The sequence below is a fragment of the Beta vulgaris genome, chromosome 9 (assembly GCF_026745355.1).
Source record: "Beta vulgaris subsp. vulgaris cultivar EL10 chromosome 9, EL10.2, whole genome shotgun sequence".
In the NCBI taxonomy this organism is placed as follows: Eukaryota; Viridiplantae; Streptophyta; class Magnoliopsida; order Caryophyllales; family Amaranthaceae; genus Beta; species Beta vulgaris.
In genome coordinates this window covers 27,426,386-27,450,119 of record NC_079210.1, presented here as the reverse complement: position 1 = coordinate 27,450,119, position 23,734 = coordinate 27,426,386, and the positions used below count along the sequence as shown (strand labels likewise).

The window sequence follows — 23,734 nt, the reverse complement described above, 5'->3', positions numbered from 1 at the left end:
AATCGCGACTGCATCTGCGTTATCCTTGATATTATATCAAGTTCAGGTTGGAATCCAATATGAGGTAGATTCAAATTCATTATGAATCAGTTTAATGTGGATTTATTGTTTTCTTATAGGTTGTGAAATTGATGAAAAAGAAGGGCACAAGCATGGTTTCTGTTGACAGTGCTGGAGCTGGTGATATCGTTTGTATGGCAGGATTGGGAGCTCCGTCCATAGGGCATACTGTTGCAAATACGGAGGTCTGTCCATTTATGTAATCTAGTCTATAATATATCTCCCCCCCCCCCCCCCCCTACTCATAAAGGTACCTTAACCATTAAGAGAAAATTTACGTTGACTGCTCTGCAAAGTAAACAGATTTTTTTTCTTTCAGTTCCCCCCATAACCCATATCCCCTTCATTTCTGTGATGATTTTGCCTCTTATGTTTCGCGATGAGAAGCACATTTGGTTAGCTGAAATGTTTTGTTACAGGAGTGAGCATTTTTGCTTCATGATAAGCTTGAGATTTTCTCTTTTGTTCTCTTCCCTTTCAGTCGTTTATGTCCATCGTTGTGCGGTATTGATGTTGGATAAACGGTGACTCATTTTTTTTGCTATTGAGAAATTCTAAATCATGTACTTGACAGCATTTTTTGTTATCAGGTCATGACTGCACTTCCTACAGTTGAGTTAGATCCTCCAACCATTTCAATGACCTTTGGTGTGAATGACTCGCCATTGGCTGGTAAAGATGGTATTCATGTAAGCACATTTTTGTCTTACCTCTCAAATGACTTTGCAGCATTATATGAATCTGCTCTGCTGTATCCTCATCAACCATATCATTTCACAAAGTTGGATCATGAGTCTGTAATTCTTCAAAAAGCATAGGATCATTGATGCTAATTATCTGTTTTTTTGTAGGTTCCATCTACATATTGCTCACATAATTTACTTAATCTGCATATAAACATGTATTTAGGTTCCATCTGTTCTGCTGTAGCCTCATTACTCATATATGTATCCTGTGTCTTTCTCTTGCGCTGATATGGTGGTTTGTCGCCGGCTTAGTCTTTAGAAGTTGGTAGATTTAGATATGTCCGGCCTTTTAATGTTTTGTGTCGCTCGGATGTTCAATGTCAGGTTTTTGGGGTGCAAGGGGAACAACATTTTGTGGCAAGCTATGTTGTTGCTGTTTTATGGGTGATTTGGTTGACAAAGAATCCTGCGTTCCTTGCATGTCCTTTCTTAAAATTATATTGGAACAATTACATGAAAGCACCCTAGAATGAGGTTGTTATTCTTAAACTCACCACTTACAAATGTCATGTATTACAACCACCATAACTACTGTGATTCTAGTGAGGAGTGGAATTTAGAATCACACCTTCATTTAGGCGTGGTTTTGTAAATTTCCCTGTTTTCTTTCCCTTGATTTTGGTGGACTTATTGCCCTCCTTCCTTGCAATTTTTCTCCTAATCTGATAGATTTTTTGTACTACCTTAAAATAACTTTTGATCTTCATCATTAACTACTTAGAAATGTCATTTGTAGTTGGGAGTCCAGACAAATTTATTGCACTTAGATATCAAATAGTTTGCATACAAAATAATCACTTTATTTTGTTTTGATGTAGTTGACTGGTGGAAAAATTGGTGATCGATTATTGGCAGAGGCAGAAACAAATCTTGCTATAAATGTTATCCCTGGTTTATCAGAATCATTTGAAGTACAGGGAAGGGGCGAGCTCCAACTGGGTTAGTGTTTCTGTGTTCTATTTTTCTTTTCTGCCTTTTGTGTTTTCCAATGGATTTTTCTTTTTGCTGAAATCGCTAGGCAATATTCAGATGCTCATGATTTTCATCCTAGAACCCTCTTACGACCCTTGGCTCATAGATCTTCTTCTAGAAATTTTGGAAAGACTTTTATTTGCAATGTTGTGAACTCGTGATGTATTATTTCATATATTCATCTTCTGGCTCAAACAAGCAATAAAATCATAGGGGAATGGACTGAAAGTTGTAGCTGCTGGTAGGGGTAATTTTTTAAGGGCATGTTTTCATGACGAGAAATTACTAATCTGATTTTTATTTATATGATAGTACCTTACCTTGTCAAGATGTTTATGAAAAAAACGATATTTTTGATATTGTCATCATCATCAATTTGTCATTGTCATTGTCATTATTATTATTATTTTTATAATGTAGTATTTTGTTATAATTTATATTGTTACCATCTTTACTGATCTTTTCTATCTATGTTTTCAATACAGGCATCTTAATTGAGAATATGAGACGTGAAGGTTTTGAACTGTCTGTCTCACCACCCAAGGTCATGTGAGTTTTCTAGCATGGTAAATGGGTGTGCCTATGATTTGATTTTGTAGAAAATATGTTATTGCAAGATATCAAATTGATCTCATGCCTCTATTATGTCGCACTAGAAAACAATGTTCGAATAGGTTTAAGGCGCACTTAGTAGAGGGATTACTTTGTAGGAATACATATGCACATATAGCGGAATTTCAGAAAATAATTTCCTAACATCTACTACAGAAGCGCATACATAACATAAATATGAATCATATTATATGGAAAAGATTGTACAACCTCTGTAGCGTGTTTTCCACCGGATTGCAAGCGTCAGAGATCAAAGAACACCAATTCTTGTTCCTCTACTTAGTCCACTAGTACCAATTGAATTCCCACGTCTGCTAGAACAGAAGAGGATGAACAAATTTCACTCTCTTGCTTTTTAGAGAGGGTGGTCGTATTTTCTAAAGAAGAAGAATAGGGTTTCTCTCTTTATTTTCAGTTTGAATGTTACTGAACGCTCTACTCCACCCTATTATTATAACCTTTTATAATAGGAGAATAGGTTTAGTGAGAGACCTAGTCCAACCTAATATCCCCTCTTGTCCGGTTATCTTTCTTCAATTGGTTACTACAAAGTGTGATCTCATAGGATTAAGAATAGCTTAGTTGTAGGTCCAATCAATATTGTCCCCCTAACCATCATTTATTTTCTAGCAAGTAAATGTAATTACTGACGTAATCAATTATCTCTACAATAATTCCTATTATATTTAGTGATTGCCGAGAATGTCTTAGGACATATATTCCTTCACACTCAGCAGGCTGTCACGGTCCCAGCCTGGGATTCAGGTCATCTGGTGGCCTGGCCCACCTTGATTTGACCCAACTTGGACCGGCTAGTGACTGGGTCCACCCATATAGTGTAGTGAGACGATCTTATGTCTCGTTTTCCCAACCCAGTCCGCCTTTTAGCTTGCCTAGCCTACTGGGTGGCCACCTCTAACATTTAACTGATAGGGTCATTAAGCCTAGTCCCAAACCGCATGTTTGAGGCATGCACCTTGTCGGATTCTTTCAAATCCTAGTAATTGAAGATTGGATGTGTGTCAAATGATGTGAGTGTAGATTTGTAATTCTATTTTGGTTTATCCCATTGTACTGTATTCTTTTCTTATGAAATGCATATTCACACATAATTTTTCTCATTACCCATGTTGATAATTTTTCCTCAATTATTACTTTTTTTGGTACTTGTGTTTTCCACCGGATTGCAAGCGTCAGAGATCAAAGAACACCAATTCTTGTTCCTCTACTTAGTCCACTAGTACCAATTGAATTCCCACGTCTGCTAGAACAGAAGAGGATGAACAAATTTCACTCTCTTGCTTTTTAGAGAGGGTGGCCGTATTTTCTAAAGAAGAAGAATAGGGTTTCTCTCTTTATTTTCAGTTTGAATGTTACTGAACGCTCTACTCCACCCTATTATTATAACCTTTTATAATAAGGAGAATAGGTTTAGTGAGAGACCTAGTCCAACCTAATATCCCCTCTTGTCCGGTTATCTTTCTTCAATTGGTTACTACAAAGTGTGACCTCATAGGATTAAGAATAGCTTAGTTGTAGGTCCAATCAATATTGTCCCCCTAACCATCATTTATTTTCTAGCAAGTAAATGTAATTACTGACGTAATCAATTATCTCTACAATAATTCCTATTATATTTAGTGATTGCCGAGAATGTCTTAGGACATATATTCCTTCACACTCAGCAGGCTGTCACGGTCCCAGCCTGGGATTCAGGTCATCTGGTGGCCTGGCCCACCTTGATTTGACCCAACTTGGACCGGCTAGTGACTGGGTCCACCCATATAGTGTAGTGCGACGATCTTATGTCTCGTTTTCCCAACCCAGTCCGCCTTTTAGCTTGCCTAGCCTACTGGGTGGCCACCTCTAACATTTAACTGATAGGGTCATTAAGCCTAGTCCCAAACCGCATGTTTGAGGCATGCACCTTGTCGGATTCTTTCAAATCCTAGTAATTGAAGATTGGATGTGTGTCAAATGATGTGAGTGTAGATTTGTAATTCTATTTTGGTTTATCCCATTGTACTGTATTCTTTTCTTATGAAATGCATATTCACACATAATTTTTCTCATTACCCATGTTGATAATTTTTCCTCAATTATTACTTTTTGTACTTGTGTTTTCCACCGGATTGCAAGCGTCAGAGATCAAAGAACACCAATTCTTGTTCCTCTACTTAGTCCACTAGTACCAATTGAATTCCCACGTCTGCTAGAACAGAAGAGGATGAACAAATTTCACTCTCTTGCTTTTTAGAGAGGGTGGCCGTATTTTCTAAAGAAGAAGAATAGGGTTTCTCTCTTTATTTTCAGTTTGAATGTTACTGAACGCTCTACTCCACCCTATTATTATAACCTTTTATAATAAGGAGAATAGGTTTAGTGAGAGACCTAGTCCAACCTAATATCCCCTCTTGTCCGGTTATCTTTCTTCAATTGGTTACTACAAAGTGTGACCTCATAGGATTAAGAATAGCTTAGTTGTAGGTCCAATCAATATTGTCCCCCTAACCATCATTTATTTTCTAGCAAGTAAATGTAATTACTGACGTAATCAATTATCTCTACAATAATTCCTATTATATTTAGTGATTGCCGAGAATGTCTTAGGACATATATTCCTTCACACTCAGCAGGCTGTCACGGTCCCAGCCTGGGATTCAGGTCATCTGGTGGCCTGGCCCACCTTGATTTGACCCAACTTGGACCGGCTAGTGACTGGGTCCACCCATATAGTGTAGTGCGACGATCTTATGTCTCGTTTTCCCAACCCAGTCCGCCTTTTAGCTTGCCTAGCCTACTGGGTGGCCACCTCTAACATTTAACTGATAGGGTCATTAAGCCTAGTCCCAAACCGCATGTTTGAGGCATGCACCTTGTCGGATTCTTTCAAATCCTAGTAATTGAAGATTGGATGTGTGTCAAATGATGTGAGTGTAGATTTGTAATTCTATTTTGGTTTATCCCATTGTACTGTATTCTTTTCTTATGAAATGCATATTCACACATAATTTTTCTCATTACCCATGTTGATAATTTTTCCTCAATTATTACTTTTTTTTGGTACTTGTGTTTTCCACCGGATTGCAAGCGTCAGAGATCAAAGAACACCAATTCTTGTTCCTCTACTTAGTCCACTAGTACCAATTGAATTCCCACGTCTGCTAGAACAGAAGAGGATGAACAAATTTCACTCTCTTGCTTTTTAGAGAGGGTGGCCGTATTTTCTAAAGAAGAAGAATAGGGTTTCTCTCTTTATTTTCAGTTTGAATGTTACTGAACGCTCTACTCCACCCTATTATTATAACCTTTTATAATAAGGAGAATAGGTTTAGTGAGAGACCTAGTCCAACCTAATATCCCCTCTTGTCCGGTTATCTTTCTTCAATTGGTTACTACAAAGTGTGACCTCATAGGATTAAGAATAGCTTAGTTGTAGGTCCAATCAATATTGTCCCCCTAACCATCATTTATTTTCTAGCAAGTAAATGTAATTACTGACGTAATCAATTATCTCTACAATAATTCCTATTATATTTAGTGATTGCCGAGAATGTCTTAGGACATATATTCCTTCACACTCAGCAGGCTGTCACGGTCCCAGCCTGGGATTCAGGTCATCTGGTGGCCTGGCCCACCTTGATTTGACCCAACTTGGACCGGCTAGTGACTGGGTCCACCCATATAGTGTAGTGCGACGATCTTATGTCTCGTTTTCCCAACCCAGTCCGCCTTTTAGCTTGCCTAGCCTACTGGGTGGCCACCTCTAACATTTAACTGATAGGGTCATTAAGCCTAGTCCCAAACCGCATGTTTGAGGCATGCACCTTGTCGGATTCTTTCAAATCCTAGTAATTGAAGATTGGATGTGTGTCAAATGATGTGAGTGTAGATTTGTAATTCTATTTTGGTTTATCCCATTGTACTGTATTCTTTTCTTAGGAAATGCATATTCACATATAATTTTTCTCATTACCCATGTTGATAATTTTCCTCAATTATTACTTTTTGTGGTACTTGTGTAAACTCAACTTTAACATTTTTATAAGATGGATGGATTGTGGAATATATGTTGTTCCAGACGACCACTCCCATTTTTTAGTGCATTGGAAATTATGAAGCTCAGTTTGACCCTTTTAATTTAATTTATTTTAAATTTTTTAGTTGATACAGAGCTTTATCTCTTATTTATGTTGTACTCGTTTTGGAAATATATTTTCCAGCTTGACTTTTTTGTTTCACAAGTTCAAAGTTTGGCTGTTAATTCGAAGTATTATACTATCTTTGTAGAAATAATAAAAAGATGCCTCAATTTCTTTTGGAAGGAAATTCACACGATATGATAAGAATGTCTGAGTGTAAGAAATGATGTATGTATTCTTGTAATGAATTATTGGAATTCAAAACTGGAGGATTACTTAGGAAAAGTCAAAACTGGAGGATTACTTGGAAGTCAAAATATATTTGTCATTTTCTCTTCATTTTTTTTGCCTGAATTTTTCTTAAACATCGAATAATACTCAGTATGGAAATAAGAATCAGAAATGACAAAGAAGCTGCTAAGCAGATTCTTTAGAAACAATAATTTCTTGTACTTGGAAATAGGAAAATTTCAGGTAGATTGTGTGGAAATACTGCATAGTTTTGGATGATCACGGTGGATTGGGAAAATGTGTATTCTGATCATGAAATCAATTTACTGGAATTAACGGAAGTTCTGGCCTTATCTATTCTTGTGTCTCTACTCTATTGGCATTTTTGGTTGGGATAAGTCAACTTATTCTTTTACAGCCAATGATGATTAATATTTGTAACACCAATTTGATGCAAATTTTTGTTATCTTTGACCCTTGCAACATGGTGACCAAGTTCTTTGTCTTTTGACCTAGGTACAAATTTGAAAATCGTGAAAAACTTGAACCATTGGAGGAAGTGACTATAGAGGTAATGATTGAAGTTGTCTTCAGAAGAATGGTTCTTTATGGACTTGAAAGCTGCAATGCTAATTTCTTTTTTCAGGTCAATGAAGAGCATGTGGGTATCGTCATGGAGGCCTTGTCTCATAGGCGAGGTGAAGTTGCTGACATGGGACCTGTGCCTGGCCATGTTGGGAGGACGAGATTGTCAATGATATGTCCGTCGAGGTTTGTGACTCTTGATGTTATTGTCATTATCTCTTACAATAGGTCTCGCCTTTTGTTCTCTTGTAGGTATAACATTGGGAACTAACCTTTATGTTTATTAGGGAGTACAAAGTGATCCAGAACCGCAATTTCTGTCCCAAGTAGTGGTGGCTTTTTGCCGTTGTTTAATTTGTTACAACGTATTTTTATATATGGACAGAACCATGTTTTTTATCTTTTTTTTTTCCCGGGGGGGCGGGACAAAGGGCAGCTAATATCTGTAATCAACCCTTTGTCGTCAGGGGCCATAGATAGATAGTGGAATTTGACAGTATCACTTCGGGGGAGTCTTTAGGGGCACCATTTCAACAAATCACCCAGAAGTCATAGTATTTATTGCTCTTCAGCAGCCCAGACAAACTACTCCTAGGCATAAAGCAGGAAAGATATGTCTAATCTAGCTAAACACCTCTACTCCTATCTGTTTATTCTATTGTCTCTAGTATTTTTTTTTTTTTGACATAATAAAAAACCAAGCATCTTTTCTGGATACTCCCACTCTTCAAGATTGCGCTGATCTGTTTCCACTTCCCTTTTTATAGTGAAGTCCTTAACTGTTACTGTTAGTCCTGTAATAATGTTTTGAGTATTTCTATAACAAGAAAATAATGACTGGGATTAATCGTCTTATGGAATTTTATGTGATGCGGTTCTAGTCATAGCTTTGTTTTCAGTAAGATAATAAATCTTACTAACAGCAAAGCCTAGTAATGTGAAACTGTGTGAATATAAGAAATGCAAGTCACTGTTAGAAATTTTTTGTCGGGTGATATATTTATATCTATATTTCAGATAAAAGAAAGTGATGGTATTTACAAACTCTTAAGACTCTAGAGGGATGCATTAATGCATGTATGCTCAAACATGTTCTTTGATATGTGTATATAAAGGGAAGTCTTAAAAATGTAGCTATCACTTTGTGTAGGAAGTGCTGGTTTGTAGGTTCTTTTCCTAAAAAATTTACAATGTATCAATCAACAAGTGCTCACGTGATCTAAACTGGATAGGATGAACTGTAGGTTCTTTTACTAAAAGATGTACAATATTGCAATCTACAAGAGCACATGGATGTATATAGGATAAGCTGAACTGTAGGTTCTTTTACTAAAAAAATGTGCAGTATTTTGTACACTAGTGTTTGATGGCCAGTAAATTGTGCATGGACAACTTTTTTAGCTAGATGGCTATTTCAATGTTCTTTATTCCGATACTTGTTATTATCCTATAAAAGTTTTTGGGCCTTCACATGTGAGTTTTTTTTTCTTTCGTCCTTTTTGCTACTTGACTTTCCACACATTCAATTTGCGGATAATCTTAGCTTTTTGGCTACTTCTCAGGGGATTGGTTGGTTATAGAAGTGTGTTCTTTAGTGTCACACGTGGAACTGGATTCATGCACAGGGCGTTCCAGGGTACGTATATATTACTGGTTCTCTGCTATGCCTCTTGTTCATGCTGCTGTAAATTCTAGATTCTTTTGACATGTGTTGCCATTTGCATATGACAGCTTATGCGAAGTACCGAGGCCCCTTGGGGAATGTTAGGAAAGGAGTACTGGTAAATATTCTTTCCTTAATTACTTACAGACTCTCAACACTACTGCACTAATCATCGCCTCTTAGGATTGCATTTGCATAATTATCAATTTTCTCATTCTTTTGGTCAGCTTCAAAGATTTGATGTACTAGTTTTAGCGGTTTATAAAATCTCATGCTGTACAAATAACTCTCGTCATGAGAAGCTGATACTTATAATCATATCTGCTGGTGATGCACTAGCTGAACCAGAAGAATGAATTTTACTATTACTATAAGGTTGTCCTAATAATTCAAGTTTTAACTGCATGACCATATCGAAGAAGCCTGTTTAAGTTAGATAACAGCTTTCCACCTGTACCAAGGGTATACCAAATTATGCTTAACTAACTTTTTATTGTAATTAATAATTTTGTAAGATGAAGATCCCTTGCAAGTGGGGGAGAATTTGGGGTTCCCAATTTGTAAGGGGAAACACTGGGTGGAAGGAGGGGTTCCAAACTTCCAACCAACTAGGCCAACCTTGATGCTTATGTTAAACTAACTATAATGACTTGTATATGTATATACACACACACAAAGGCTATGAGAAGGAAAGATTAGGATATACAGAATTGTAACGAAACCCTAAGAAACAAATCAAACTACTAGCTAGCACTAAATCCTTTGAAATTACATTTAATCATGAGTTTTCACACTTCCCCTCAAGCTAGGTTGTACATGTCTAGTAGTTCTAGCTTGGAATTTAATTTTTCAATTGTCTTGATGGTATTCAATCCCGTAAGATTCAGTAAACCCCTTAGCTACGAATCTCGCTCTAAATATGCTGGTCAGCATCATATTGTATTCGAATGTAAAGATCCTTCTACAACCAACAGCGCGGTTCCCAGTAGGTGACTCAGATATCACCCATGTTCCATTGTTTTTCCAAGACACAGATTTCTTCCACAACAACCACCTGCAACGCTGGTATACTAAGTGCCTCCTGAATTATCTTGCACTATTACATTTGAACACTTCACATTAGAAGGGCCTACTTCTGATGTATTTTTTGTAAGATTTAAGAAACAACTAGATGAGTCTAGTGTGATCATCTGCAAATGATATAAACCACCTATGGCTAGTGCTACTTCAAATTCTAGATGGGCCAAGACCTCGCTGTGAATCATTGAAGAAGGACGGGATGATCTATATGGAATGGAATGGTAAGAATTGCGAACATGTTTTGAGAATTGACACACCTCACGTTGAAAGGATCTTAGATTATTATTTACAAACAAGGAAACACTTATTGGCAATATAACAAATATGTCCTAAACGATGATGCCACATCATAATTGCACCATCTTTATTGGAATTATCACAAGAGGCAAGACTCCTATCACACACTGCATTATGTGTTCGAATTCTGGGAAACTCTTTGACTTTGAGAAGAAAACGTCCAGAACTCATTTCAGCACCGCCAATCATCCTTCTCGAATCCAAATCCTGAAATTCACACGAATCTGAGAATATTTTAGCAACACAATTATGTTGTTGAGTGAGCTTGCTTATCAATTTAAAAATCAATTTGATAAAAATCGCGGTCCAAATTGGGCACATGAAGTACTAATTTTAAAGTCAGATCTCTGTCTCCTATAATGACAAAACCTGATCCTGCTAGCTTAGAAAGAGACCCATTAGCAATTTTTAGTAAGATAATTTCCTGATAAGAATGGTAGTTATGAAAAAGAGTTGTCTCTGGTCATGTGATCAAAATCCCCCAGTCTAGGTTCCAAGGGGGTATTTTCCTGAATTTACTAGCAAAGGCACTCCAACTATTACCTTTTCCTGTGCTATAGATCCTAGCTCAATGGGATACTGTCCAAATGGCACTTGGAGTAGGATTTTGCTGTGTAAGGATTTTCTGCAGTGCTTTCATTGTTCTTTGCTAAATGGATTGGCTTGGATGGAGTTTCATCAACTGTGACATGGTTTCATCGACTGCTCAGTAGGTTGCCATGGAAGCTGGGTTTCTACAAAAATCACGAAGGTGAATCTTTCTTATACTAGTTGTCTTTGTTGGGGCTAATTCCCAGAATAGCCAAAGCAGAGTTCTCACTTTTGGTTATAGTGGGCTCTCCAAGCATCATCATTTCCTACTTTCTTCTCGATATACCTTGAAAAACACATGTTGGATGTTTGGTAAAGGCTTCATCCCTAGTTTTTTTTTCCCTGGACCTCATCAAGATCTTGTTAAGTCCCATCAAGAATTTGAATATCCTCTTCTTCTCAACAATTTCTTTTTAGGTTTTTGCATCATCAGTGGACTTCCATTGATGTACTTCGTATACATCTAGTCGTTACCAATGACGGGAGAGGACTTTGTAATATTGATTAATCTCAAAAATTTTGAGAGGCATTCTCTTTGGTGAAATAAAAATCTTCTGCAGCTTCCCATATTTCATGTGTGGTAAAGTAAGAAACAGTCACCAATTTCGTTTGTCATGGAATTGACCAGTCATGACATGACCATATTATTTTCTTTCTTCCAGCTTTTAAATTTTGGATCCGCTGGTTTTGGAGAAGAGATCTCACCTGTGAAATTCATTTTTCCTCTTCCACATGTATGTTATGACAGATTTAGACCATTGGCGATAGTAATTCCAATTTAACTTATGACCAGTAACGGGACAAGGAATGTTTGGATTACCATGATTATCAAAAACATTTATTTCAGATGAGGATGAGTTGGGTTTTTCTGTCTTCATGTTGTGCTTGGAAGATGATGGATTTTAGAGATTGAAAGGTTTAGGAAAAATTGACAGGAACAATTCCGACTATGGGGGTTTCGCCATTTTCAGTCTCAACTTTTGGGGGGCTACTTTACAAAAATGGTCCTAGTAGGTCACCTGACCTTCCTAAACAGGTAAACCTTTGACACCACCACCCTTGCCACCCTCTTCCCTGCACTGCCACCCCTCCCCGAAACCCCTTATCCTCCCCTGTCCCGCCACCCCTCCCCTTCCCCGAAACCCCCTCCCTTCAAAGTTTAAACTTGTTCTTTGCTGATAGTAAAAAACGTGGCTTACTTGTTTGTGGAATTTGAATGTAGTGTCAAAGTTAAGTCATAGTAACAGAGCCTCAAACATGCATCAGAGCCCCATAAATATTTCTAACAAAGTCTTGTTTTAATGACGATAAATTTTCTATTTTACCTTAATTAGCTATATGGTATTCTATCAATTTTAATGTTCCTTCACGAATTGAATGGGAGAAGATCCGCGTTATATCATTGTTTAATTAGTAGCGACAGTTCGTTAGTGTTCAATATGAAGAATGTTTATTCTAGGTACTGGAAGAATGACCTATAAATTTAATTACGAAAAAATGATAGTAAAGAAAATTTTGAATTGGAAATTTGACTTTGGTTTCAAATTTCAACAGTAGTAATGATGCATAGTTGGAAGGGGATTCGGGGGTGGCAGGGGAGGAAGGAGGGAGGAGAGAGAAAGAGGAGAAAGAAGAAAACCAGTTTAAGAAATATAAAAAAATAACATGTTAAACATGTATATAGTTAACTCAGACCAATTTTGTAAAAAATGATGCATAGTTGGGACTGATCAGAAATAATCCTTAATTAGGACTAGAAACGGCAGAACGCTTATAGTTGGGACAGTTTGTGTCAATTTTTCATACCGTGTAGTTATTATGGGGAAAATATGATATTTTTCTTTCTTATTAAGTAAACATGACAAGTATATAAAGCAGAGAAAGAACCATTTAATCCCTGAAATAAAACAGTTGTGAGAAGCAGAGAAAGAACCATTTATTTCTGAAATAAAACAGCTGTGAGAAAGAAAGAATCAGCTAAGTGGGATATGACAGAATATTATTCAAATCCCGTTATTATAAGAAGCAAATCAAATTACATGCCAGCAATAAATCCCTGGAAATCACATTTGTAAATCATGAGTTATCACAGGAACTTTTTAAGGAAAGCGTCATGTCATGTCAATGTCCATGATAATGGAACTCCATTCCTTTATACGAAACTAGAATTTTTTGCACGCGATGCGTGCTTGAGTTTATTTCGAAATAGAAACTCGATTTCTTCGGCATAAGAGTCAAAATTTGAACATTAGACATACAAAGTATAATTGTTTTTAGTTGCAAAATTTGATTGGTTTAGTTTATGTCACTTAAGTCTCTCACCATTCTTTTTGTTTTTTTTTTTACTTTTCAAAGTTAAATTCTATTTTTTTATTGAACTTATTTATGATTTCTAATATTATAATTTTTTAGTTGATTTGGAATTAAGTAGAGTACTTCATAAATTGTAAAGAAAGTGGACACTTTGATTTCAAGTCAATTTTTTTAAAGGTTGTAGTTTGTAAGTGAATTTTTAAGTTTTTATAAAGTTTCCTCATTTTAGTAATTTGCAATTTTATGATTTTAGTTGACTTGTGAGTGATTGTTATAATTATATTTTTGGTATTTTTGTTTGAAGCCCCCTTTGATTTGTAAGTGAATTTGTAATTTAGAATGGGAAGAGGGGCAAAATAGGCATTTCAAAAGAGGACACCATTGCTCCCCCTTCCCTTATATAATAGAGATTATTCTTCACATTTTCTGTTACCACAGTGAAAATTTATGAAAAAAAGAGATGTTAGGAATGGAATAAATTACCATGGATGTTTGCATGAGACTACCCTCATGAAATTACACGTTATTATCATTACCACCATTGTTTACCAGTTATCTAATGGAATGGATTGTGATGGCTGAGCTCTTCGTCTTGTAATTTGATCATGGAACACATCATATAGGGGAAAATGCTCCAAGGTTTTAAAGTAAAATTTGAAGGGCTTCAAATTTAATTATTTAGGGCTTCAAAACTAATCGGCAGTTGTATTTGTTTCAATTCAGAAACCCTATCAAGCATTAAAAAATGGTCTCTAGATTAGCACGAATTCTCTAAGCATTTGATAGACGGCTGAAGAATAAAATATATGTTCACAAATTTAAAGCCAATAATTTTAGAAAGACTGAAATACAAGCTCATGTGTTTGCTATTACTCAGTTATTCATTAATGATTAAAAACAAAATGGAACTTTACCCTTCAGTATATCCCTGGCAAACTTAATGACAGAGAGCTGTTATCCTACATAAAGGATGAGAGTTCTTAAAAAGGAGCTATGAAGAGGCTCACTGCATTCTTTGGTCATTTATTTATTTTCAGATTCTTCTGAAAGTTTTGGAGTCATCTTATCTTGTTTAGCTTGCATTGGATTATGTGATAATGTATCCCTAAAAAACTTTGAGGGTAAAGGCTGTTCACTACCTGAAAGATACCGGGTTGCTTTTGTGTCTTGGAGGTAAAAAGCTATTGCAGGTTTTGATCCTAAATTAATTTTAATAATCTGTGCAGGTGTCCATGGGAAATGGAACTATAACAGCTCATGCGCTAATGAGTCTAGAAGCACGTGGAATCCTATTTGTGAATCCTGGGATGGAGGTTCGAAACTGCTATATAATTTTGTCTCCCGCTCAATTATTTTTCTTTTTCTGATTCAGAATTAACTAGCCACGTATGGCACAACCCATGTAAGGTTGAGGCCTTGGGGAAGATAGGGAATGCCAACCTATTACCTAGAAGGTAACCACCACAGTGGTCCATTTTGGGGGTGATCCAACCTCATGGTTAGGCGGTGGAGGCTCTACCATCACCCCCCCCCCCCCTCCCACCCCTCTCTCTTGAAATGAGTTGTGGTTCTTTACAATGCTTATTTTAAATTATTTCTTTAGATGGAAACGAAAATAAATAAATTTTGTTCACTTGCCCTCTTGAAACAAAGTTTGTTAAGATATCATTTGTTTGAGCTTGTTGCTTATTGTGGCTAAAATTAAAAGAAATGGTTCATGTCAGCACCTAGTGGTGGACCGACATTGGGTCTTAGGTGGCACATGTCCCACCAAAAAACATTATGTTTTTTTATGGTTGAACAATTTTCATAAGCGTTTAAAACAGATCTGCATGCATATTATTCACTCAAACGTTCTGTGCTGGTTGCTCCTTCCGTGCAACATTCATGCACTTTTGGTCCATTTAATGCTTGATTTATCTATTTGTTTCTCTTCTCTTTTCGTTTTTTTGTGCCCTTTTCTGTTCTTTCTCTTTCAATTATATATTTTTTTCTCTTAGGAATTTTTGCTGACAAGTTCATGAGTTTCTTTTTTCTTTTCTGTTCTTCTTCTTTCCAATTATATATAATAGAAATTTTGGGCGCATGTAGAAGTTTTGATGGACCCTCCATAATATAACTAAATTGCATTTTTATTTATTACATTCATAAGAATTGTACAACTATATTTGTGAGAGCACATATCTCTCACTTATCTCTTTAATAGAACTCTTGTTCTCCCTCTAAAATATTTTGTGGGAGCTCTTTTACTTAGCTCTCTTCATATAGTTTTTGTATACTATATTCTAGATTTTTCTACACATTTCTAATACTATTATATATTTCTACATCACATATCTTTGATTTTTCCACTTGATGCAAGATTTTTCTAGACTACATATTATATTTTTCATTAAACATCTAGATTTTTCTAGATTAACCTCTAATACTCCCCTTAATCTTGAAAAATATTGTCCTTTAATATTTTAAATTTGTTGATGCACTTGTCATCAACGACCCGACCAAGCACTAAAATTGTTTTTGTCAGTGCAAATATCACCAACTAACCTCAACTTTGCTTCTTCTTCACATCTTGTAAATCTTCGAGAGAGAGGTGGTAACTCATTGGAGTACCACCCCGAATTCTTGGGCAAATGCCCGGGTTCGAATCCTCATCCCAACAATACGTTGGGAATTGACTTCTGGGCTATTTAGCCTTGTATCCAACTACTAAGTTGATGTGCCATGCAAGCTAGGCCAACAGGAGTTGGTATTTGGACCAATTATGTTTCCTAATAATAAAAAAAACATCTTGAGATCTTCAACTCTTTGGGTTGGTACCATTGTTACCAACTTGCTCCTCCTAATCTTAACCTCTTCATAATTTTCTCAAAAAAAAGTTACTTGATTCTCATCTCCATTTTCTGTTTTTGTTTGAAATTATATTGGTACTCATGTTAACAACCTCCATCTTATCAATTTTTATGACTCATGTTATCAACTAGCTAGCTTACTAATACTCGGGTCACTGGCAGCTCAAATGCATATGTTGAGGTTCCAAAAGGCAGATGCTTCAGTTGGAGATCTATAGCCAGTTTTGGTTGTGAAACCAGTCGATCCAGTTTTTTTCAGAACCAAGAGTAGCAGTAAATCTCCTGTCAGATCAAGACCCACTAACACTATTTTAGTGCCACATATATCCTTCAAAAGAAAGTATCAAGAGTTAAAATCTGGAACCAGAACTGGCTTTAGGAAATTGGCTGTTCGATTCAGGATATATGGTCAAGGGATCTTATTGGTTGTGGATTTGTCTATTCACCCCTTGTAATGAAAATTAAGTGAACCTTGGAACTATTAAGACTTATGAGGATGTTGGGATTTGGGACTTCAATATGTAAGATATGAAGTGTAAGTGCTGCATATTTGTGCATAAAGCCTTACACTTTATTTGGGTAGCAACATAGGAGGGAAAGGAGAGGGGGGGGGGGATAAAGGAGGAAAGGGAAGGGGAAGATGGATTCCAATATCCCTCCGAATACATTAAATTGTTCCCTTTCTCTCCATATCCTATCCAAACAATGTGCTAAGCTTAGAATTTGCTTGATTTGTGCGTTATTAAAATTTTATAGTTAAAGTTATTAAAATGGCCCATTGAAATGGTAAACATAGGTAGTGAATTTGACTTACGTTTGGTTAGATATAGCATTTGAGGTCGACCCTACACTCGAAATCCACTCTGCAATGTCTTGTGACATTGATATGCAACGTGCATTTTTTTTTTAATTTACTTGACATTGTTCTCGTTGTGTACTTGTATAAATTACTTCCTTGCTCCATAAAATTGCATTATTTTCTATATTGGGAAGTTTTCATATAATTCTCACCAGAGTCTTATTTGGTAATAAGTTCTTTCTATCTTTCTCCTATCACATCAATCCCTCTTTTTATCTCTTCCTATATCTATTCATCACATGGGCTCCTTGATTTGTGTGCCACTCCCATATGGTGTATGGAATGGAAGTAGTATATTTGTGTTTTTTTTTTTAATTTCTATTAGTAAGATTGTGTATCATCTTTAATAAGAGCCCTTGATATCCAAAAGCAAATAAGATCCCTTAATCACCATGAGGCTTAGTGGCTTTCTACGGCAAACAAAAATCTTGCTCGTGTAGTTCCTGCCTTTCCTAGGATTGATAGAGAAAAAAAATGTATGAGTTCGTAATATATCAAAGGCAAATAAACCTTAATTTTGGATCAAAATATTAAAGGAACAACTTACTAAATTCAAAGCGTTGATAATTACAACTTTTCATTCATCTCAAGTTGATTATTCTGAGCCCATGGTGTGCACCACAGATATTCATTGAAAGGCTGATGATATGGGATGATGACTTAGAAGAAAGTTTATGGGGACCAAGGCAGATTCTTTTGATAGAATCTAGAATGGTGTATCGAAGTTTATAATTGGTGTTAGGGACAAAAATCAATCAATAGTCTGAAGAAGCTATGTTTCTTGATCGTGATTTTATTATGAGGGAACTAAAATTCATGTAAACAACTTGTCAAAAGATTATGTAGCTCAACCCACACTGTTTTTTAGGAAAAATTGACAAGAATGGTCCTAACTCCTAACAATGGGACTTCCACCTATTTTGGTCCCAACTTTTGATAAATCCACACAGGCCCAATATACCTCATTAAGTTCCATTTTTTTTCGTTAGTTAACCCACCCCCCCCAAGGGATTGTCCTGATTCTGGTTTTACACTATTTGGAATGGTTCACTCATTGAAAATTTTTATCTAGTGCCATTCAATCACATAATCCATTGACAGTTGCATATATGACTAGAATATGTTTTCCAATTGGAAGTGGTGCATATTGTGGTTGTTTTGGTGCTTGTGTAAGCCTTGCATGATCCATTTTTTTTCCTTAGTTAACTCCCCCTTAAGGGATTGTCATGATTCTGGTTTTACACTATTGGGAATGGTTCACTCATTGAAATTTTTTATCTAGGGGCATTTGATCACATAATCCATTGACAGTTGCTTATATGACTAGAATTTGTTTTCCAATTGGAAGTGGTGCATATTGTGGTTGTTTTGGTACTTGTGTAAGCCTTACATGGTCCCAGCAGAAGAGGTTGCTGTAGCATGTAATATGAGTCACGTGATCCATTTGCTCAGAGGGTGCTCATGAAAATTTCAGAAAGATATAGTGAGATTGAAACAAGAAAAATCCGAAATTTCCTAAAATTAAATCTTACATGGTAACTAAGGTGCAAATTTAGCAAAGCCCTCTATTAATATCATGAAATTACTTTCATATTAACCTCGAAATCTAAAAAAATTTATTACCAACAAAAAATCCTAATTTGCGAGTTAGTTGTGCTATCTTTCAAAATTAGGTGTTGGTCACTGCTTCGTCCACTTGTTCTTCTCCCTCTTTGCTTGTGCGTAATGACAATTTTACAATTTGGTATTGTTGAGACGTTTTTACAAATAGTTTGAAATTGTTTTCACTTTTCATAATGGGATTGTTGGATAGTAATTATCATATAGCCAAAATGTGGTTGAACAATTTCACCCTTGTATAGTTATACATTAGGGATTTAAAGGTATTTTGTCGGAAGAAATGTATTTTTTCTGAGCTTGAAGCTTCATTGATGGTGAGGAGAGGGTTTGAATTTTTGGGAGTTGTATAAGCTGCTAATCCAGTAAAAGGTCCTTTTGGTTCTTGACTTGCATGCAATTTTCGCTGCTGTTTCATTTAGGTGAGTATGAAGAGAGAGAGAGAGAGAAATGAGAGATGTAGATAGAGAGGGGCACTTGCAGATTGTGGTTAGCTATCTTCGGCACTATTAGGAAACAAAAGGAAGCAGTTAATGGTTGGGAGGAAAATTAACTGGTTAAGTGGATATTTGGATGATTAAAAGAAGAAAAAAGAAAATTTGACTCTTACAACCAATTACCGATAAATTGGGAGTATGATGTAAAAGATGAAGTGTAAAAGATGAAGTATAGTTGGGCTTGTTGTGGAATAATTAAAGTTGGGACTGAAAGTGGTGGAACGCCCAATTAGTTGGGACCGTTCTTGTCATATTCTCTTTTTTCTTATAAACATTGAACTAATATTAAAGAGCCCATGAGTTAAGTTAAAAGACAAAATAACCCTAACTTTCTTATATCTCTTATTTACTTTAGGAAACAAAATTAGTTTAAGATATTAATAAATACGTTTTTTTCACCTAGTACCCCTAGCTTTCATGAAATGGACCAGGTATCCTCGTTGTTTTGGAAATGCACCAGATGCCCTTGTCATGCATAAAATGCACCAAATACCCTTAATGACTAACGGTTTTAAGTTTTTGTTATCTTTATTTACCATCTTGCCATTGTTAATCCTAATCCTAACTCTTAAACCTCTAAATCTTAACCCTAGTCCCTATATCCCTAAGCCCTAAATCCAAACCCTGAAACCTAAATACTATCCTAACCCCCAAACCTTCCCCCACCACCCTAGTATCCCCCCTCCTCCCCCACCCCCTAAAGAAGCCCACCCTCCTGAAGCTCCCCCACCTGCATCGACCCTCCCGCAGCTCCCCCCACCCTTGTCAAATCCCCCCCCCCTCCCCCATTAGTAATACTAACAACCCGGTTCACGAATTCGGATATTAAAGATATACATGAATCTCGGAAAATGGGTGGGTTGAGGTGTAATCCGGGTGGGGGTGGGGAAATCGACGGGGGAGGGAAGATGCAGGGGGTGGGGCTGCTGCACGAGTGGGGAGGAGGTGGGGAGGTGCTTGGGTGGTGAGGTTAGAGTTTGAAGTTAGGGGGTTAAGGTTAGGTTATGGTTTGAAGTTAGAGGGTGGGTATTAGGGTAGGGTTAGAAGTAAGGTTTAGTTAGTTAATTGAGACAAGTTAAGGTTTAATTAACCCTAAAAGCTAACGGAAACTTAACACCGTTAGTCATTAAGGGTATTTTGTGCATCTTATGCAAATGACAAGGGCATCTAGTATATTTCCAAAACAACGAGGGTACCTCGTGCTTTTGGTGAAAACTTAGGATACCTAGTGAAAAAACCGCAATTAATATCTACTAACGAAACCTTATCCTTAATCAATATATTAAGTGATTGTTTGGTTTATCATAGGAAGTAGAAAATCCCATAAGTTCCTAATACACATGAATTTAATTCCTTCACTAAATTCATGTGAAATAGAAAGTGTTGTTTGATTTTTTTTCAAAGAAATAGGACTTCTCGTGTATTTTTACTTACTTAGGGGTGAAGATTCGGTAAGTTACTTCCCCCATTTTGTCAGAAGTAAAATTTCACTTCCCCCATTTTGTAAATATTGTCAACTAAACAAACCCATTTTACACTTTTTAGAAACCGGATATTCTCGTGATTTTCTTTGCCAGCCAAACGACCCCAAAGATAATCGACTGATTAACTAAGACAACTTTGGGTGCTCAAGGCGACGTAGCTAGTGAAACTAACATCAAATAAACTTATGACTAACAATCAACTTATGAGATCCAATCAAATATTGGTTTCTATTGTCAATCAATTTCTCAATAGATTTTGGTGGTTGCGTGCTTGCATATTAGCAGGAAGGGGCAGCTATCATGGGAGGTAAAGTGCAAGGAAGAACCTGATTGTTTTCTGAGATGTATAAATCTGGGAGGAATCTGGTTTTCTTTGAAAACATATAGCAAGAGACTTTCAAAAGTTGGAGGTCATTATCGGCGCTCAGCACTTCCACATGGTAATAGCTTATTGATCTATGGCTGACAAACTTCGATAATGGGACTCTTGCTCTTGCTATTACTCTGAATTGTAGAGAGATTAGGAGTAGCAATGTGAGAGGAAATGACTAGATGGTGGACAAGGTGTTTATTATATTTTAGTTATCGAACATTGGGTTATAGGTATTGATTTTACCCATTTAACCCATGGGTCAAGTGCAAACCAGAGACCTTACCCCCTTAATATTTTTTCACAAGGTATTATAATTGTGATGGGACCTATGTGGGTGTCTAAATTCTTTGATCCTTTGTTCCTTGGATGTGGTTTAAATTGGCAGCCTACAGAATTTGTAGCAAATTTCTCCCAGTAGGGATGAAAAATTATTGATAGTACGCAAATTATCTATTTCCTGCTTGTATGGAATCATACATTTAAGTTTCTGACATCGGCAGCGTGGGAACTTGAAAAAAGGATCCAGTGGATCTATATGGAGAGTTTGTTATATTCTCTTCTGTCAATTGCTGGGTTCTGCAGCTAGCTGAGGTCGACTGGCCATATGATGTTGATGGATCTTCCATTTACTCGCATCTCTATGGAGATCTAGTCCCTAGATATGGAGTCTCAAAGTTATCTATCTTTGGTGTAACTTATTTGTAGGGATTCATTTTTGTGCTCATATGAACAACACAAAATATATCGATTGAAGTGAAGTAGGAGTCTTACTGATACATGTTTCTTATGATCATTATGTCATTATGTTTTGTTGACTGTGGAACAGCTGAGAATATGGACGTTGGAAAGAAATGTTTTTATCTTGTAATCCAGCATGTTTTGTTTTGTGTTCCACCAACCTTTCCCATTATTGAAATCATCTTTTCTTCTCGCATTTTACTTCTTTTTCTACCTCTACTGGCTTGTGAATTCTTTTGACATGTTTTTTCTTTTTCCTAAATTTTCTTTGCAGGCATATGATGGTATGATCATTGGAGAACATTCTCGTGACACGGATCTTGATGTATGGGAAATTTATGAATCCTATGATAATTTTTGAGTATCTTTTTTGATCAATCTTATATTATGTTTGGATTTCATCTTATAGGTTAATCCTGTACGGGCAAAAGAGCTCAATAATATACGTGCTGCTTCTAAGGATGAAAATGTGAAGCTGTCTCCACCACGTCTTGTACGTAATCCTTAAACTGGTCTCATCTTCTCTATTTTTATCACTTGTGCCTACCAAAAGAAAGTACAAGGAGAGAGGAAACGAAATGTGGCATGCAGTTGGGAGATCTTGTATTTTTCAAACCAATTTAGATGTTCAGGCAGGTCGTTTAGAGTGACCAAGATGTTTCAATTGCGTGACTGCCACCTTGTAATTTGTGGTGCCTTGGGCTATTTACTTGAATCGACTTAAAAATTATTGTAATTTGCAATAGAGGATGGGAGGGAATGGACTTTGGGTGTTGCAACAGAGGAAGAAAATATACCAGCAAGTATAATCAGTCGTTTGAGTATATGTCGATTAGTTCTGCAGATGATTTTACAACACAACCCCCCCCCCCACCCCCCCCCCCCCCCCCCCCCCCCCCCCCCCCCCCCCCCCCCCCCCCCAAAACCAAAAGCTGAAAGTCCTAGAGCAGGTCTTCTTGCTTTATGATTGATGTTTGAATCTAGTATTAAAGTTCTATGTACTTCTGTACAGATAAATCTAGAAGAAGCAATTGGTTATGTGCAGTCTGATGAACTGATAGAGGTGAGCTGCATGTTTTGATTAGACATTTTTCTTTTTAAAAGGACATTAGATGTTTTTCTGCTATAAGTAACCATAGCTGACTTGATGGTTATGAACTTGAAACATTCTTTCCATTTGTCATCTGTGACTGATGCGAATGCTTACTGTGCAGGTTACCCCCAAGGCTATTCGATTAAGGAAAAGATATCTTGACGTAAACAAACGCAAAACAATGAGCAAAAAGCCTAAGGAATAAAGACTTGATAATTATCAGGGTATGAAGTTTTGTACCCTTGATGAACCATACTCGCATTTTGTGGGGGCAGGTTGCCTACAAAGGCGATTCAACAGAGGCTACTGAGAAGTAACGAGCTAAAAGCTCGAAGACCAAAGTTTCTGACCTGCTCTTGTATAATTTATATCAGGACTGAGGCATCTAGTTGTGAGGATGAGTTTAGTTTTTTGAGTTTAGGTTTATTTTCGGTGATTTACAAGCATATATTGGTGAAAAAGAAAAGGAAACAGGAGTAATACAAATTTTGTATTGAATTTTAAATCTACAGAAATAAATTTACAAACTGGTATATATGTGATGTAAAACAAAGATACGTGGAGAGCGAGTAATTTTTTTGGCCGTAAGCAGTTAGTTTGTTCAAGTTAAAACTTCTGATTTTCTTGTTTAAAAGTACTTGTCTCCACTTTTGATTTTTTGTCCTGAAACATGTCACAGTAATTCTTCCGTTATGATATTATTGCAACACACCCAATGGGCATATTTCTTAAGGAAAACAATATAATAAGAGGAGCAGTTTGTCTTGTGAGAGATCACTTACTTTTAATTTAAAATTAGGTACGGTTCAAGCTTAATACTAAGAAGAGAGTATGTCATCTTTTTTTTTTTTTTTTAATAATGTGACTAATTTAATCTATTTAAGGACCAGTGTAATTGATTCGATGACTAGTTTAATGGATTTGGTGAC

General features: G+C 36.5%; 1 protein-coding gene across 2 annotated transcripts in view; it reads left to right on the top strand.

Moving 5' to 3' along the window:
• The window catches only part of LOC104903426 (uncharacterized), a 44,179-nt gene extending 20,740 nt beyond the window's left edge, over positions 1-23,439 (top strand). Inside the window, exons 7-19 of one of the 2 annotated variants that reach the window (XM_010691454.3) lie at positions 120-245; positions 651-749; positions 1,625-1,745; positions 2,264-2,327; positions 7,280-7,334; positions 7,410-7,534; positions 8,911-8,984; positions 9,080-9,129; positions 14,519-14,605; positions 21,987-22,037; positions 22,122-22,205; positions 22,725-22,775; positions 22,927-23,439. In XM_010691454.3, the coding sequence (XP_010689756.1) occupies positions 120-245; positions 651-749; positions 1,625-1,745; positions 2,264-2,327; positions 7,280-7,334; positions 7,410-7,534; positions 8,911-8,984; positions 9,080-9,129; positions 14,519-14,605; positions 21,987-22,037; positions 22,122-22,205; positions 22,725-22,775; positions 22,927-23,010 (1,071 nt within the window). In that variant the 3' untranslated portion in view covers positions 23,011-23,439. Of the gene's footprint in view, positions 1-119; positions 246-650; positions 750-1,624; positions 1,746-2,263; positions 2,328-7,279; positions 7,335-7,409; positions 7,535-8,910; positions 8,985-9,079; positions 9,130-14,518; positions 14,606-20,886; positions 21,042-21,986; positions 22,038-22,121; positions 22,206-22,724; positions 22,776-22,926 lie in introns of those variants that run through there. The other variant, XR_007270177.2, reaches the window with a different exon arrangement.
• The last annotated feature ends 295 nt before the right edge of the window (positions 23,440-23,734 follow it).